The 18,320-nt window shown below is 53.5% G+C and overlaps 1 protein-coding gene across 1 annotated transcript; it reads right to left on the bottom strand.

Annotated features, from left to right (window-relative positions):
- Window positions 1-1,016: 1,016 nt before the first annotated feature.
- CGCA056_v014949 (uncharacterized protein) lies at window positions 1,017-2,662 on the bottom strand (the record flags this gene model as incomplete). The annotated part of the gene is made up of 3 exons (XM_037330191.1): window positions 1,017-1,235; window positions 1,295-1,754; window positions 1,806-2,662. The coding sequence occupies 3 exons, from the start codon at window positions 2,660-2,662 to the stop codon at window positions 1,017-1,019; spliced, it is 1,536 nt and encodes a 511-aa protein (XP_037171400.1).
- Between the last annotated feature and the right edge of the window lie 15,658 nt (window positions 2,663-18,320).

Raw genomic sequence — 18,320 nt, 5'->3', positions numbered from 1 at the left:
TCGACCAGGCTTCCCCTCCAAGTACGCTCAGTTGAACTGTGCTGGGTTGCGAAAGCTGCATGCTAGACGACGCCGATAATACTGTGCATCAGCTGCGGGGTTGAATCGAAAAGTCGAGGCAAGGGAAGACGAACATCGTTAACGGCATGAACCAAAAACGCTCCGGAAGATTATGCGCGTGAACATATGAAATTAGTATTCATGCTTGCGTCGACTTCTGACACCTGTTGCGGGACCATGACAGCAGTAGATTTGGATATGAACTTGTGCGAGAGGACATGGATGCATAATGAATTCGATGGACAGAGCGGTGGCACCGTCTCTAGTAGTATATTTCTTGCAAGACAAGACCCAGTACTGGTTTCTGCTTGGAGTTAAGTCCCCTACGTAATCTTATGGCTGCGGCGATCACGATTAGCAACGCGAGGGTGCCAAGAGCGGAGCTACGGCTACGAAAGGTCGGCAGTGAGACAAGCGAGGACGACAGAGCCGCCTCCTCCACGCGTGTCTGCTGGTTGCTTGCGGACTGCGTCTCTTCGTATCTCTTGACGACGAATCCCACACGTCCTTCATCGCGGCGGCGAACCTGACGACCTGGCCGCACAGAACGGCCGCAGCCCTCGCCGTAGGCGCCTTTCTACATGACAACCGTCAGCAGGGCCAAGACAGCCTGAATCATATGGTGTCGCCGAGGTTGATCCTTGGTGCAGGATCTTGCCAGACCAAGACGGCTTTGGCCGTGGTGGACGGCAGAAGGCTCAGCCATGGCTGGCCTCGACTCGTGCTCTCAATAGGATGATGTCGGCCGGTGCACCATGGTTGTGAGAGGTAACGGGTGGGAATGGGCATTCAAGGTTCCTACGATGGGAAAGCTTTCTACGCAGAAAGTCCTGTCACGACAGGTCCCCTTTCGGCGCATGCACTGTCGCTCTGTGTCAAATGGTGCTCCTTGGAGACCTCGTCCACAATTTCTCAGGAAGATCAGACGATACTGGCAGGCAGAGGATGACTACATCTCAACCGTCGGCGTTGGTGCTTTCGTTGGCATCGGCGGCGGTGTTTGTATCGCCAGTCATGTCGGCATCACTGTTCGTCGAGATACCCAAGATCGCGCGAAGGTACCACGGCCAGAAACAATCCCTCGAGTGCTCCGCAAGAAGCTGGATGGCGTAGATGATCCGATAGATGCCAAGGACGTTTCTGGTCGTTCCAATGGGGACTTCGCGCCAAAGAACCTGGAACCTGTAAGCATGGACCGCGACGACTAGGGGACGTCAAGCGCGAGGGGACGAACCGTTTTCCGGCCCTCTTTCCTTGTCGCCGCGAAGTACCAGTCGTGACCTCGCACAAGTAGGGCGGGAAGGTAGTCAAGCTGGCCGAGGACCTTGTCACAGCGTTCTTGGCGAGTCTGGGGTGGCTCGCCATCAGCATCAAGACGCATCTGAACGAGCTTCTCCAGATGCCGCCATTGTGCGGTCTGCCACACACCGATCTGCAATGCCTGTTTTTGAGCGCCCTCATCCGGACGCTTAGTCTCGATACTGACGGAGATAGGATCTCGTAGGAGGGGGTTGTGGCCGGTATGATTGATGGATTTGTCCGTAAGTTCGGTTCGCAACACGTCAATCGCGTTAACGACATGAGCATAATCGGGTCCGGCCTGTCGGGGGCAGAGGTTGATGCAGAAATCGACCTTGTGTGTTGGCGAGTATCCCGACCGGGATCGGTAGGCGAGAAGGGGCTTTGCAGGCGTGCTGTAAAGGCGATGTCAGCAAGTGGTAAACAAGCGTTGGCGGTGAACTGACCATGAGTCGAAGTCGACAAGCTGCCTCTTGCGGCCGTCAGCGCCATGGAGTGCCAGCTTAAGCAGGGGGAAGTGGACGCTGCAGTTCCAGCCGTGTTCCGTGTGCACCAGCTCCTGGCACCGCATCGCCTCCTGGAGAAGGTCAAGGACGTGATCGACGGACGGCGTAGAACCCAGCGCATCTCTCTGGCCAGAATTGTCAAAGGCGGCATTGCCTACGCGAGGAATTTTGCCAATTTTAGCGTACTCCAGGAAGACAGGACGCATTGCCTCTGGCAGTAACCCCTCGTTGATGTTCAAGTCTTCCATCTTGTCGAACATGTCCAAGGCCGGGCCGGCAGGAGGTGTCTGGACACCTTTGGTGAACTCTTTTGTATCGAGCGGCGAATCGCCGAGGCTCACGGCTGCAAGCCTCTTGGTCGGGGACGATTGGCCGGAAACATTAGAAACACCGGACTCCTGGTCGCTCGCAGTCGGGGTATGAGTGCCCAGAGAGGCTCTGGAGATGCCGGTGACCTGCCTGGCCTGCGTGGGTGTGGCATCGGGATCCTGTGACAGGGGTTGGTTGGTCGGACTGCCGGGCGCGTCTTGGTGATGCCGCTTTTGACGTTTCCCAGAGGGCGTGTCTGACATGTTGCCTAGCAGGGCCTCGTCGCCGTCGGAGGAGAAGGAACGGGTTGGATCGGAGGGAGGCGGGGAGACAAGAAGCGGTCGCCGTTTTCGCTTGTTCAGGGATTTCGCGGTGGTGCTGTCGAGATCCGCTTGGTGCATGCGTTCCGGGCAGATGTCGTCGGGGATCTGCGAAAGCCAGGCCGCAATGTCGATAGGACGTCTTGGGTTCGAGGATGAGCAGAGCATCGCAAGTCGCGGATGACTGGTGCTTCAAGTCCGCCGATATCTGTGCTGGTGATGCACGATGTGGAGGCTGAACAGCTGGATGGGTGCGATGGTGATGGAGGGCATGTCGGAAGACGCGTTGGTGATGATGTCGATACGCAGTTGAGCTCAGGATTCTGCCGTCGAGTGCGTTGGCGGGGAGACATGACGCTGCAAGCCACCTGCGCTTCTTTGATTGGCCGCTCAATCGAAATGTGGGGTTCTGGTTCGGAAATCTCACCACCAGAACCCCACTAAGGTGTGGCGCTGTGGCTCAAGCGCTTATGTAATGAGTCGCTGCCACAGCGACACGCAGTTTAACACCTGCTACTCAATCACGTGCTGCCGGACCGCCATGAAGTGGTAGCCAGGCCTGGCCCAAGCTGAGCTACGACCTCGCACCATCACTACACGACGATTCGGATTATTGGTGCACAAATGTAGAGATCAAATTCTCGTGCTGTACCAGACCGATGCATCGGCGCATGCCATGACGCGGCCACATGTGTAACGACTGTTGCCTTTATGACCTGTGGGCTGTTGACGCCGGTTATGACTCTTGCGCAACCTTGAACAGAAATCACCAGTCCAACACCATCCCACAAACTTCCTCTCCCCGATTACTTCAACACAATGAATGCATCAACACCTCAAATGCCGCGCTTTTTCGACGTGGTGGAGCCTTATCTCAGAAGCGGAGACAGGGTTTACTTGGCGCAGGTTTTACAACACTGGAGTCCCGCAATCGACCCAAGACACCACATCGGTGAGGCTCTCCACGAAGCCATATTTCGAAATGACGAGACTGCAGTTCGGATGATACTCGATGCTGGCGGGGACCCCAAGGTGCAACAGACGCATGATCCCGGTTTTACGCCGCTCTTGGCTGCTTCGCAGTATGGCAGGCTCGAGATCGCCAGTCTGTTTTGGCCACTGGTCGGTCCCGGCGGACGCTTCTACCCCAGCAAAACCCCCCATCTCTGCTGTCTCCAGGTGGCTGCTCGAAATGGCCACGTGGAATTGGTTGGCTACTTCCTGGATGTATGGAACGGCTGGACTGACGAGGAGAGGCGCTGGGCAGTGTTTGCCGCTGCGTCGTCATGCTGTGATGATGTTGTAGCCTTGTTGTTAGCCAAGGTCGACTACACTCCCGATATTATCCAAGGTGCTCTTGAAGCAGCCGTTAGACGAAAGTCGATCCTGCCTGAGGATCCTGTGAAGCCAACTCCTGGAGCTGAAGACTACGTGTACCAACAGCGCGTAGTTCATCGACTCGTCGATGCTGGTGCAAACCCGAACGCAACAAACGGTCCTTCATCCAACCTGCCTCTAGTCCACACGGCTTGCCTTTCAGTCGGTTGCATTGGCGCCGTGAGAGGGCTTTTGGAGAAGGGAGGAAATGCTAATGCTCAAGACGCACGCGGTCGGAGCGCCCTTCAGTGTCTAGTGAATCGACCGCCCATATCGACTGACGCGGTACGGATTCTTTTGCAGCATGGCGCATCGATCGAGACAACTGGCGAAGCTGGTGAGACACTATTTCACCGCGTCGCACAAAATGGAACCATTGAGCAGCTAAATCTGTTTCTCTCGTACTCTGACGAACCAGACACCGCCATTCGGTCGGTAACCCTGCACGGAGAATCACTTCTGCATTACGCCGTAGCCGGAGGGCGAGAAGATATAGTCGGCTTTCTGCTAACTCGTGGTCTGGACGTCAATGCAGCCACCAGCAACGGCTGGACGCCATTGCTGTGCGCTCTATCCCCAACAAATGCGAAGAGGGTTAAGAGTTCGTACCGCCTCGCAAACACCCTACTTCGGCGGGGTGCTTGTGCCCACGTCGTGACGGCCGAGGAATGGACCCCGCTCCACGCTTTAGCAACATGGCCTACCCCTTTCTCAGCCCAGGACCAAGAAGCGAGGAAAGCCGCGGCGCCACTTGTCCAAAAGCTCATCTCTCGCGGCGCGCCCATCGATGCCGAATCGAGACTTATCCAGAGTCCATCGCTTGACCCAAACAGGCTACAGGATGTGTGGGGATTTCGCATGCAGAAGTTCGTCGAGGATCTTGCCATACCTAGGCAGGACCTGGAGGGCATGAGCACCGATACCACACCACTAATATGGGCAATGCGAAGCAATGCGAAGCAATGCGGTGGATATCTTTGAGATAATCAGGGCGCATCTGGACAACTAGTCAGTGAGTTAAAGTAATGTGACACCGAAATCCTGGTGAAAGAAGCCACATAGCATACCGAAAGCGAATCTACCTTCAAGCCTAGACTCCCGCATATAGTTGAGACCATTGAGGTACATCGGAGAGTTCACCGAATGAGAGCAATAGCTGCTCCGAAGAAGCTTTGAAGTAGCAATGTGTGCACTATTGATGGGACAGTTACCCAAAATCTGCAACCAAGCCACAAATTGTTGATCTCAAAGTCAACGACGTACATTTCCTGGCCCCATGCTAGATGTGTTACTTCTATCAGCTGAACTCTCCCCGGGAAGGCGGGGTCGATTTCGCCGCTAGGAAGTGTTTGGAGGCCTTCTAGAAGCTCAGCGTCAGCGAAAGTCACGGAAAGAGCAGAAGGTCGCGGCCGCAAGTATAGGAAACGGACAGGTTCAGATCGGTGCTTAGCAGTGCGCGCAACCTCATGTAGTCATTATTGAATATTCGCTCACCCCATTGTTTGAATCGCCGGTAGAAGTCATCGTCTGATCCAATCACGGTGCTAATGAGGAGCTCATCCTTGGTGGCTCCGGGATGCCACACGGCCTTGTCCTCTTTAGAGGTGACAATATCTTTACTGTTAAGGTCACTGCACGCATTCTATACTCGCCATGCCGTGTCGCCTCGGACCTTGAACTACTGCGGTAGCCGTGAAAGACCTGACCCGATCGTATGCCGACGTGGATGCACCCGTTAATAGTCCTCAGCCACTCGTCATTGTGCATGTGGAACACGACTCAGCGGTCTTGAGGGCCGCAATTCGCCATATAGGAATCTATGTACGTGTCATTGCCGCCGGTTACGCCGGGAAGTCGCTCTTTCCAATATGCCAGCTCGAGCATGGGCCATTTTGCTGCGCGAGGTTCTGCCAGCGCTCATAGTCCAGGCTCAGGCCGCCATTTACATGCCTCCGACGATGGATGAGATGTTAGGGTGCCGTGCTCTTCGGTGCGCAACCAACACACACACAAATCGTTTACATGTAGCCACGGCGGAAGGATGAATGATGACACATACAGCTAGACAAGTGCAAACAAAGTCATGGGGAAAGTCAACCAAGTAATCTTCACTTACATGGCGGGAGGTCTCCGACAACGCCTTTCCATTGCGGCTTCTCTGGTAGCCAGGAAAACAGCTCAGACACCTGCGCGACACGTCAAATTCCCGGGCCGACAGCCATTGGGTTGAGGAAAGCGTATCGCATGAAAGCGTTGAGTTCGAGGTCAGGATTGTGTGTGTTGTGCGCCCAAGATTTTCCATCGTGATATACGCATCCAAGACTCCGGCGAAGATTTCATCAAAAGCAGCTGGAAACGACCCAATTAAGTGTGATAACTTGGTGAGCAGAATGACTCTCAACTCACTCATCCTCACATAACGATTCAATTCGCATTTCATAGCCCTCCCTTCCAAAGACTGGAGGTGGGAGGCCTCGAGCTCGAGAGATTGTTTCATGTAGGTGAACGTGTCGCTCAGTTTTGGGCGCGAAATCGTGGCGGGCACGTCGGTTCTCTGTGCAATTCTGGAAGAGCAATGGAACTTCTTGTTCTGGTTTGCTACAAAGGGATCATCGTCACCGAGGGGAACGCGGACTTGGCAGGCTCCCAAGAGTACGCCCTGGCACCGCCAAAGCAATCGTACTCGACTTATCTTTGCGGCCAGGGAAGCAGGAGAAGACGAACGTATTATGCTTTGTACATGCTGCGTGGAATGATGAAATATGATCACTTCCCACTCAGTTCTCCTGACAAGGTTAATTGCCGTCAGCCTGCACCAGGAAGATACAGCTTTTGTCTAAGCTCCTCGTGGTGAACCAATACGTGCCAGCCGTTAATTCGGCTTCTTGTCGCTTGCAGCCCCGTTCATGGAGTCCCCAAAAGGCTGGTTACTTCCATCACCGAGTGATTGTGATTTTCAATTGCGTTGGATACCTCAGCCGCGAGATACAGCCAGCGTTGCGGTGTGTCAACGCTTTTGCTTAAATACAGCTTGGACGTAATTTGCTTGTCGGCAGCGCTGTTACACTATTCGATGGATTGATTGGTAATCGAAGCTTTGAAAAGCCGGGTAAAGAGATTTGGTGATGATCATGTTCGGTGCAGACGTCCTCTGTGTAGTTGCGATAGCCGATTTCCGGGAATTTGAAGAAGCATCAATCTCTGCGACTGTCCATGAAAAGAGACCGCCTAATTTCCCCGTGGTTGTAGCTACATTTCCGGTTTGGTTAATCACTCATATTGAATACGGAAGTAAAAGTCATAATAGTAGTAGTGAAGACAACGATAAAGATAAGGAGAATAATGAGGACGAAAGGAGCCGAGTTCTCTGGAGGAACCCGCGCCAGACGTGGCGTCAACAAAGAGGTGCTCAGCAAGAAAGGTGAAGACGGATAAAGATTCAAAGAATATGGACATAAGTGGAGCGGCGGTTGAGATGACGGGCAAAGCGATACGCCGAATGCGCACCGCGCCTTGTTGTCTAGCTGAAGTTGCCTGACTCTACATGAGAAATTCCTGGTCTGCGTTCAACTGAAATAATTTGAGTAAATCATGACTCGTCCATGGCGTCCAGATCGTCCTTTGCAGCAATATAAACCTCCCCCTAGAGCTGCGACCACACTTTCCAGTCCTCAACTTCGCCCTCGGCAAATTTTCTTCCTTCGCCTTGCCACTCTCCATCTCGTACCTCTCTGTCTCTGCCCAGTTCTAAGCCCCTGACGTTCTTGAGATGCTTCCTGGTCTTGACTTGGACGTGAATTTCCTGCGCCGGCTTCCAACATAACTAATGATGGCTGTGGCCGGTGGGATTCTCAGCCCTTGCAATGCCCACTTTGGTAACTTTCACCTCCTTTCTGCGCCCTCGACGGGTCCCTTAGGCCCGGTATGAATTTCAACAGTGAAGTTGACAAAGCCCGTAGCTGCAGCAAGTGTGACAAGTTGACCGAGGCCGGAGCTTCTTCCCTCATCGTTCTCCGCATCAAAGATTCATAAGATTACCCTAGCAGCAGTCGAACACCTGCGGGGACACCCTTTGGGGCGTGCCAATGACGTCAGGAACCTTGCTCAAGCGCGACCCCGATGGTTGAGGTTGTCGGATGAACATCCATATGTATACTTGGCAGAGAAGTCCCCGACGATTCGAAGGTCACGTTGAAGAGGGCGGGAAGTATTGGAAGTCCTCCACTTGTATGTGTCTTGTAGGATGGCACGTGCGTTGGCAAAGGTTGGGCTCGCCGACAGTTGGGACAAGGACTTCGAAGCAGTGTGCGCCATGCGTGGAATCTTTGACGAGATTCGAGGTGGAGACCCTACGGTCAAAGAGAGAAAGCCATGTGCTGAGCAGGACCTTTGGCAGGCAGGCTTGCGGCTTCGATGGGCCTGGCTAACCCCGCTAGATGGTTTCGAAGGTCGGGCCAGCCTCGAGGCAGCATGGCTGCTGGTCGGGTGCGATCCTGGGATACGCACGCCTTAACTGGAAAAGCTATCTGACTGGTATCATCAGCAGGTGATGCGTTTAGCGCTGGACGGTCTGTTGGCTGGGATCGACGAGGTTGGGGCGAAGTCGGGCTCGGGGCGTGGTTGGTTCTGGGCAGCGAAATGGGGTGCTGACGAAAATTCGGCCTCTCCTCCACAGGTCACAGGGCAGGCACCCGGGAGGGAATGTGCCGGTGACTTGACTTTCTCAAATGCAAGTGACCCTGCGTGAGAACCTTGGCGAAGAGGAATCAGCTCTCCGGGTACTGAACCTGAAAAGAAGAAGGTCGCGTGTTGCAGTGTTCTGAAAGTTCACGTTCGGAGCAAACTCCGGGACCCGCCAGGCGCACGGTCTGCAATGGGCCGGGGAGCTTTTGGGCCAGGGCACCAACTGCCAATTTACTCAGGGGCCACCTGCTGATTCCAGCGCTAAAATCGGCAGGTGGCCCCTGAAGCAGCCGCCACACCTAATCTTGACCACCTTACTCGGCCGCTCTCCTGTTCGTCACTGGCGACGGCATCATGGCGAGCTACTGGAACCGGTAAAGGGCCAAAATATCGAATCGCTTTGCTATAACAAGATCTACGGACGTCCCGATCAAGTTGGCATCCCTTTCCGTGTTTTTTTCATCATTCGCAACCGCCGTCATCGCCCTCACTTGCATCGGAGTTCTTGTCGGCGTGGAGACCAAGTCATATCCACTACATGGCACCCATCAATCAATTGACATCATTCGGGAACAGGATTAGCGGATTAATGTGGCCAAGAAGATGGCCAATCTAGTGATACTGTGCTACACAGCCAAGGGGCTTCACACTTCATCAAGTAGTTGGAATCGCCGGAACCTTCTACCGGTGTCGTGAAGATGATCATGCTTCTTCAGTTGCCTTTGATCAAACAAGCATAGCACCACAGCCGCTTGATCGATTTTATTGTAAGGATCTGGACGTCGCGTCCATCAAGGTTTGGTTGCAAGTGCTGCCATTAATCTTGGAAGTCAGCCAATGAACCCCACGTCTACGGTCCGACCAACGTGCATTCGGCAATCCACACGCCTATTGGAATCACGCAGAACGTGTTCCCACATGAGCTTTGGATTCCGTTCATGGTTCGTGGGACTCTCGGTGAATGATTTTGGGATGACTCCACCGACATTCGAGGGAAAACCGCGATTACCATCCACACTGCCTGGGGTTGTTGTTCCTTGGCATGTGACATCTGCACCTTATTCATTGCCAGCAAGCTGAAAGAGTGTTCTCGCAGTTGAAATTGTTCCACTGAAATCTAGGTCTGCGAATTGTTGACCAAACACCATCATTCACAATGCGTCAAGGCCTTGTCTTCCAAGTTTGGGTGCTGGAGAAACAGAGGTTTTGGGACGCGACAGCCAGTTGACTACATGAAATAACTTCAATTGGTTGAACTGGCCATTTCCCAACGCTGCCTTGAATTGAAGGGGCACGTAAAGTCACCGTGGGCGAAGCGACAGCATCCTATGACATTTTCTTCCCCTCAACCCAATGGTCCCTGCCTGCCTCGGTCACCAGACCACCAGATTCTGAAAGCCTCGCCTCCATAAACCAACACTCAATGTTTCCATAGGCAGTAAGCGTACTGAGGGCATAGCTCGCACTGAGGCTCAGCCAGCTGGACCGCCTTTTCAGGGACTGGGACATCCAGAGGGGTGATTTGCGTTGCGGGACGTCCCAGACCAGCCGGTGTCTTCTTAGCATCGTTGGAGTTGTGTCGTCGAGGTTTGCCTTGCGGGGGTGCCGCTTGAAGCCTGACCTCTGGCTTGATGGACCGACGGCCGGCAGATTGGGCTCGGAAGCCTGCTTTGGACCCCGAGATGTTGGCGGGGTCGAGCAGAGGGCGGTCCTAAGCCAAACCGGGGCAGGCTGCGGTGTTCTTATCGGCGAAAGATTGGAAATCAGAGGTTTGCAGAGGAGAAGCTTGTCGTCGATGCTCGCCTTAGACGAAGACAGCTTGAGGCTCGACTTCTGGCTGGGTGTACCAGCGGCCAGCAAACTGGCCTTGGAAGGCTGTTTGAGGATCGACTTTGGGTGGCTCGGAGTGTCGTCGAGGTTGGCCTTGAGGCGGAGCGCTTTAGAGAAGCATCATCCGGTGGTTGAAGTACTTTGACCGGTGAGTGATGATAGAGGTCTTCCCGTAGAAAGCGGACTCACCAGTCTTGACTGACATTCTATGATTTGGGCGACTGAAACGCCACTGGCCTTCGCCCGCGAGGATACTCGTGATAGAGGTACATGAGGTGATGAGCCTCCATGTATTGGAGTCCTGGTTGAACTTGTTCTGCCGGCAACGATACGAACTGGAACTTGGGAGGAGCAGGGTTCTTGGGCGGGCTATCGGAAGTGTTCGACCCAGAAATACTCGCGAGATCGACTAAGAGGGCCGACTCCAGGCAGAATTGAAGTGCTGCGGTGTTCTTGTCAATGGGTGTTGAAAATCAGAGGTTTTCAGAGGAGAGGCTTGGAGAGACGGACACTTTTGGGGTGGACGTGGATGGAGGAGACAATAATGACATGGCACCCGGAAAGGAGACGAGGAAGTCCTTGCCTTCCGTCGGGCACACTACAACCAAAATGGAAACGGCCAGAAGGGCATTTCGACTGCAGGCATCAAGTTAGGTGGGTGTAGATGGATGTTGTTGCCATGCGCTGTTGCCGCTGGGACTCGATCGGCAGGTGAGGTGCGACACCTCAGGCAGGAGATATCACAGTGTCAGCGATGGAAAGGGAAAGTGAATTGACTTCACACGTCCATTCATCAGACTCAGTGAAGGACTGCAGTCACTGCAAGAAGTGATGATGGGAGTTGCCTGCCTCATAGGTTCTGAAGTGGAGGTGTTGAAGTTGCGACCAGGGGGGCGGGTGCGTCTGCGCCGAGAGAAATCAATCCAATGTGACGGTTTCCCCACTGGAAATCGTCACATTCGTTCCTGGTTCCATGTGGTGGCTGACATAAGCATCTGGTGTTGAAATTTCCGAACAAGAACCCCACATTTTAATTCAGCAGCCAATCAGCACAGGGCCTGCCAGCACAATTGACTTTCACTGGTGTGCGGCGATATCAGGCCCGCCAGTTTTCGGCGCCGTGCGCTGGGTGGGGCCGGGCGCGGTCCGCGCCGCCGGTGGAAGAATCCGTGCACATCCGGCTAAATTCATCAGCCTTCTGAGGTCACCACCAACTGGCAATTGAACGCCGCCTCAGTGCATGATGCACCGCCAATCACCACGAGTCCCGGCCCGGACCCCTACAGAATAGGCATACTATGTCCGACGTCCCACTCTGACCTGCATTTCCTTCATTTGTGATTGGCACAAGATCCGGCCAAGCATGATGCCTGTCGCCAAGCTGAACGAATGAAAGAGGTCGAGATAACATGATTTCCAGAGAACCCTTGCGAACTTGAACCCAAGTCAAGTTTGAATGCTTACCCCGCACCCGTGATAAGTTACTGCGTACGATGGGGCTGTTTCTGAATCCTTCCAAGCATCATCCTTCTTCCACACGAGTTTCCACCAGAAAACATGGAGGCATTAGTAAACAACCGCACGTCGTCATTTTATTTTCCTCCATCCCTAACAGAATACTATGGCTCTCTCAAGCTCACTCTGCTGACCTCCGTTATCCTCCTCATCATCACAACCCGACTCATCACAGGCCATACCAGCCACAGGACAGCCATCCACCGCGTTGAATCCGATGGCGCTCGCCATCCAGAATCAGTCCCTTACTGGATCCCATACTTGGGTCACATCCCCAACTTCATGCTTTCCGGCAGCAAGTTCCTCCCATCCCTGCGGGACAAGTATCCGTCGGGCGCCGTCACAATCAAGATCCTCGGCACCAAGCACGTCTTCATCTTCCGCCACAGCCTAGGTACCTCTCTCCTGTCGAAGCCGGACTCGATTGCCGGAGGCGAGTGGCTGCGCCTTCGCATCTTGTCAAAGGCATTCGAATATCCCCAGGCCGAACTTCCAGACTACCTAGAGGTGGCATCGGAATGGCACGATATTTTCGCAAAACTGGTTTCAGGCCCTGGCCTTGACCAGCTCGTCTCACGCACTTCGAAGAACCTCACTACCAACATCAATCGATTCGTGACATTTCATGCAGATGAAGCAGAGCAATCGCCATGGGAGCAGACAGCCAAAACACGGCTTCTCTCCAGCTCACATCCGCCTACAGTCTCAACCTCCCTGTCTGACCTGGTTCGCCTATTCGTCAGCCACACCGCCAACGAAAGCCTCGTCGGCGCGGACTTCATAGAAAATTTTCCCCACTTTTGGGACCAGCTTTGGGAGTTCAATGAGACCTGGCAGCTTCTCGTACTCGGGCTGCCGCCCTGGGTAGGCTACGTATGGCCGAAGCTTGCGCGTGCGATGCGTGCGCAGTCGGAAATGCTCCAAAGCGTGAGAGAGTTCCATGTCGCGTTGCACAACTACTTCCATGGAGTGGACCCGGGACCACGATGGACACGGCTTGGGGGCGATGAAAACGGCAATGGCGGCGTGAGCGAACTCATCCGAGCCAGAATGCCTCTCTATCTCAAGCGCGGATGGTCGATTGATGCGAGAGCGTCAAATGAGCTGGGATTGATTTGGGCCATGAACATTAATGGAAACATGCTCATCTTCTGGATGCTTTATCGGATAGCATCCGACCCATCACTCCAAGCGAAGATACGAAGCGAAGTCGCAAAGTTCGTGGACCTCCCAACGAAAAACCCTGATCATGGCCCCACCCAGGCTGAAAGCACCAGCATTAACATTGAAGGCCTCATGTCCCAATGCCCCCTTCTCAAAGCGAGTTACATCGAATCGCTGCGGATCGACTCAAGCATGTGGACCTTCAAAAAGGCGAAGTCGAGCTTCATAGTGACAAGCAAAGGCACGGTGGAAGAACGGTTTCGAATCCCGCAAGGCGCGTACACATACTTGGCCGAGGAGTTGATCTCCATGGATCCCAATCTATTCCCGGAGCCGACACGGTGGAGGCCTCAACGACATATCGTGCTTGATGACAGGGGAGATGAAGGGAAAGTGCCAGTTGCTCGATTGGGCAACATGAGACCTTATGGTAAGATATTTGATTCATATGGCTTGAACATTTGGCTGAAACTTGCTGTTCAATAGGCGGCGGTCCCACAATATGCCCAGGTCGAAACTTTGCGGTTAGAGAAGCACTGGCCTACGTGGCCTGCATCATATCTGTGTATGACTTGCTGCCGGACAAGAATGACACGGACTGGCTGAAGCCAAAGGCGATGAGCTCGGTCGGTGTGAAGACAGTCGCAGAGCCGTATCGTGTCAGGATACGGAGGCGAATGAGATGATACGTAGGCTAGACCGACAGGCAAGGGAAGATGGGCAACCTTCAGGCAGGTGAATGAGCGCTCAGTTCTTGTCCTTAGTCGCTGTTGCATGAGATGGCGATGTTATCACGCAAATATGGTGCCAGCCAAGGTCACGCGAAGGTCAAGGTGACTGTCTGCTGGAAAGAGCAGTTTGTCGTAGTAAGGAAAAGGTCCAGCATACTTTGTATCCAGAAACTACTGGTATGACAATTTTCGGCAAGCCAGGAAAGTTGGATTCGCCGGATGACTACGTACACGGTCCATCATTTGCACACAGTTCATCAATTGCTGCAAGACGTGGGCGACCCCTACCAACTTGTTTCCAAAACTTGTTTCCCACAATACCGCTTCCAATGTGCCCCCTAGCCAACAAAAGATGCTGTCCGCCCCCAACTCTGTCCAGTTTGCACAGATGAGCAAAAGGCCTGCGGCCGGCGAGGGAGACGGATAGCGCCGGATTGGCGAGGGTGGGAGTCAGCGAGGACGAGGACGACAGTCGAGCAAGGACGGGAAATAACCAACAACCAAAGACGGATCCCTCAGTCGAACCGAGAACAGAAATGACCTTGAGAAGAACCACGTGTATCCTGATAGATGGCGAGATATTAGCAAGTTTCAGCATGTCGAGTGGAGAAGCCGTGGAGACTCACGACACATCCTCCAACGGAAAACGATCGCTGCAATAGTCTGTCAGAAAGCGTGCGGCTTGTGCAGTTGCAGAGACGCTTGTCTGGGTCAAATAGTGGCGTGGCAGACCTGACATTATGACCTGGTCTCGGGCGATGTAGATGAGGTGCCGTGCCACGGCCCACTAATGCTTAATGAAAATGACGGTGTCAATCCAGAAGTGATTTCGCCCGAGCAGCGCCTGTCGTCATTCACGAGTGCGTCGACGCGCTCCTAGAAGAGATGGTGCCTAAGTACACAGACGATGTCTACCGGACTGCATCATTTGCAAACGCCATGGCTTGATGCATGCCGGCGACGGCGGGTCTCCCAGAGAATGGCATGCCTGCGCGCAACAAGACAGGCTGCCATGAGTATGATCCATTCGTGGTATCAAATGACCATAGCGGGAAGTCGGCTGACTTGATCGTTGCATTGCCTTCGGCAACAACTTGGACGGCAGCAAACGGGCCGCCAGAAAATATTTGCCTGAGAAGGACGCAGGTGGAGCGAAGGTATGATTGCTCTGGGGAGAATGACACATTCGGTGGCAGAAAGAGGGTAATGAAGATCTTGGGAGGTGTTCAGTGAAAATTTGTGGGGACAGAGTAGCGAGCGACTTGCGTTTGACAGAATGTTGAGTGCATTTCAAGAGCACAAGCTCCCAGGGCCAGTGGTCAAAGACGACAATGATTGATGGCGGACGAGGATGATGGTAGACGGGTGATGGATGATGGATGAACTTGACAGAAGCAAGGCGATGTGAGTTTGTCACGACAGATGCTCATGAGGAGAATCTGTCATGGATGGTGACGAAGACAGAGAAGGGCGAGGTGTATAGTAGAAAAAGACAAAGCAACGCGGATGAAGAACAATATTGAGGATCAGGAATGATAATTGCCGTGCTTGACCAATGGCTTCATGGTTCCGGGACCTGATGTGTCCACGTTGCCGGGAGGTCAAACGCGGCCTCGGCAGGTAAAATGCAACAACATGATGGGAGAAGACAGAAACCAAACAGACTTACAACGGCGGGCGAGAACTTTAAGTAGGGAGTGATCAGTTCTTGACCTGACTCGTTTGAGCGAAAGGGTGTTGAGTTATCGCAATTGTTGTCAAAAGTATGGAATCGAGTCAGATCTTGAAGGGGAGACGCTCATCAACCTGTCCTCGACTTGGAGGCGTTTCGATGGGTCTTCAGCCAAAGGGGCTTTCGTGAGTATTGCATCGGGTTGTCGAGTTTCTTAGAAGGGAGACGGATCTCAACCTGTGCTCGAATAGAGAGGGGAATTGTCGGAAGTATTGAATCGGGAGGAGGAGGATTTGTCGGAAGTATTCGGTCGGGAGGAGGAGCTGTCGAGGGTATTCAATCGGGAGGTTTGTCGGTGTTCTTGAAGGGAGAAAGGGTCTCAACCCGTGCTCGACACGAAGGGTTTGTCGGAAGTATTTCTTCGGAGAGGGGAGAGTTTGTCGAGGGTATTGAACCGGTTTGTCGGGATGTATTGCTTCGGAAATGCCTGTCTACTAATGCAAAGTCAGCAACAAGCCGATGATGTGGAGGAGAACGACAGCAAAAGACATACCTTGGTTGATAGCCATTGCGGCCTGCGAAAGAAGCAGAGATCCCACGCCCGCAGATTAAAGATTGAGGTTTGATCCACGCCCACCGTCTCGAGTCCGCACCCTGCATCAATGCCGGCGGGGGATACGTGATCATATGCAGGAATCCTCACATGTGTCAGATCCCCTCCCATTGCCAAAGGGCAAGGTGCAAACAGAGGTTCTGCGTCTGCTGGCAGCGATGGTCTTGGGGATAGGACTGTCAACGGTGTTTGGTGTAGCGTGGATGAAGAAGAAGAAGAGAGGTTGGGAATGGTGGGCGGGACACGGGGGGCTTTCAAAGGCAGCGGGGTCGCGCCTAAACGGGCAGCTGCTGGATGAAGTGGAAAGACAACGAGGATACGAACGTGTCGGTCAATTGCCATGAGTAATTGCGTGGGAGGTACGCCTTGTTGGTAGAGTAAGAACGACGATGAGGCTGTGTTATCGGAGAAAGAGTGGAGAAGAAGGCGGGAACTCATGGCATGACGCTGCCATCCAACCATCGTGAGTAAACAGCATGGATACAGAGCAATCAAACATAATCTGATTGAAAGGAACAACGTGTTGCATTGCATCGCAGCTGGCTTGCCTGGCGCATTCATTGCTCGCCGGCGGCAGGCCAGGCGTTCGATTTAAGTTCCAAGCCATGACAGAGGCCCCCGAGTCCAGTGGCTTGCGAGAGGACAGGTCGAGGGTGCCCCCCCATGGGCAGGCGGGACGGCCTGTGCCGTTAGCAGCAAGCCTCCATGAGAAAAGGCTTCAGTACCTACAAGGGATAAGGTACTTCAGCTCTCGTGGACGGGGAGACATGAACTGGTGACGCTGGACCGTCACCGCCTCTCCCCGTTGGGGACCAACTGCCGATTTGCTTCAGGGGCCTCCTGCCGATCTTGGCGGTACAATCGGCAGGTGATCCGTGGGGCAGGTGCCGACTCTGCAGCGGATGCGCCGAATTGGTCAATGGCAGCAGCCTGACTTCCTAGGTATGTCCGTGATCACAGACGTTGGTCGTACCTCGGGTAAGGTACCCGGGTGGCCTGGAGTACGTACTCCCAGGGTGATCCAAGCCTTTGGTGGTGGAATTTCCAACCCCAAACCCCACATTTCAATTGAGCAGCCAATGACACAAATGGATGGGACTAATGCCAATGTTACCGAGCGGACCAAGCGGAAGTGACTTCGTGGATTTCTCCACGAGGCGTTGCGGTGTCATTTATGCCGAAGTGCGATGTACAACAATGTGCAAGAGGGAGCCCATACCATGGGAGCGGGGAACCACACTGCCAGCAAACCGATGGAAGTTTGTAGGTAACCCCAGCTGATCATTCTCGCGGCGCATGTTGTGAGCATTGGTCGCCAGAGGTGAATGATAGGTACACAGCCTTCCAATATCCCCCCCCCCCCCAAAAAAAAGGGGTATACGATGCACATCCTGGAAATAAAACCATGATGGTCCAAGAAATACGCGAAGCGTGGCCCTGATGAGCCGGATACTCACGGCGGCGGACTGAATTGATTCTCAACAGAAACAGGCTGTGACGACTAAACCGTCACCATCTGGACGTCCGACTCGATGTTCATGTTACAGAGTCCGTCAACTCCCAACTCCCTGCGGAAACGCATCCGCCTCAAAGGTGTCGTCGACAGATGGATTAGTAATCCAGTATCCCGAGCGTCATTCCTCTCTCAGCCGAAGATTCCGTGACTGTCGATGCACATCCATCAAGCGGTAACCCGACTTTGGGTCCCTGGAAATGTTTGCCAGCCCTGGCATGAGCGGCGAGGCGTTTGTCGACTGAAAGTCATTTGCGTGCTCTCAGATTGACAGCTCGTTTCAGCCACCATCTTCATTCTCGTCTTTTCACCATCGTTGTCAAGGACGCCTTTGTTATCTTTGGCATTGTCACAGATGCAAGTAGCAAGGAATAACTCTGCGTCCATGGTTCATTGGCGGGCAACTACGAGGGCTCCCAGTCAAGGCCTGCGAACCATACGCACAACGTCGGATAGCAAGACTCCTGCGAGACATGATGTTTCCATTCCATTATCATAGGAAACAGGCGGATGAGAACGTCCTACCGTGGTATTGGGCTTGAATCCTCAAGGTGTACTTACCCTTTCGAACAGTCTACCTTGAGAATTTGACTTTCAAATTAGTCCTCCAAGTATTGATCTAATCATTTCTTCTATCCAAAATGAGAGCAGCAGGTTTATGTTATCCTTAGCCCAGCGTAGTATTCTGAAGCTGTTTGTCGTCAGGTTGAGTCTGACCAGGGACAATT

The sequence above is a fragment of the Colletotrichum aenigma genome (assembly GCF_013390185.1).
Source record: "Colletotrichum aenigma strain Cg56 chromosome Unknown KSG_Cg56_contig11, whole genome shotgun sequence".
Classification (NCBI taxonomy): Eukaryota; Fungi; Ascomycota; class Sordariomycetes; order Glomerellales; family Glomerellaceae; genus Colletotrichum; species Colletotrichum aenigma.
The sequence above is the reverse complement of the archived record's forward strand: the minus strand, read 5'-3'. Positions and strand labels throughout refer to the sequence as shown.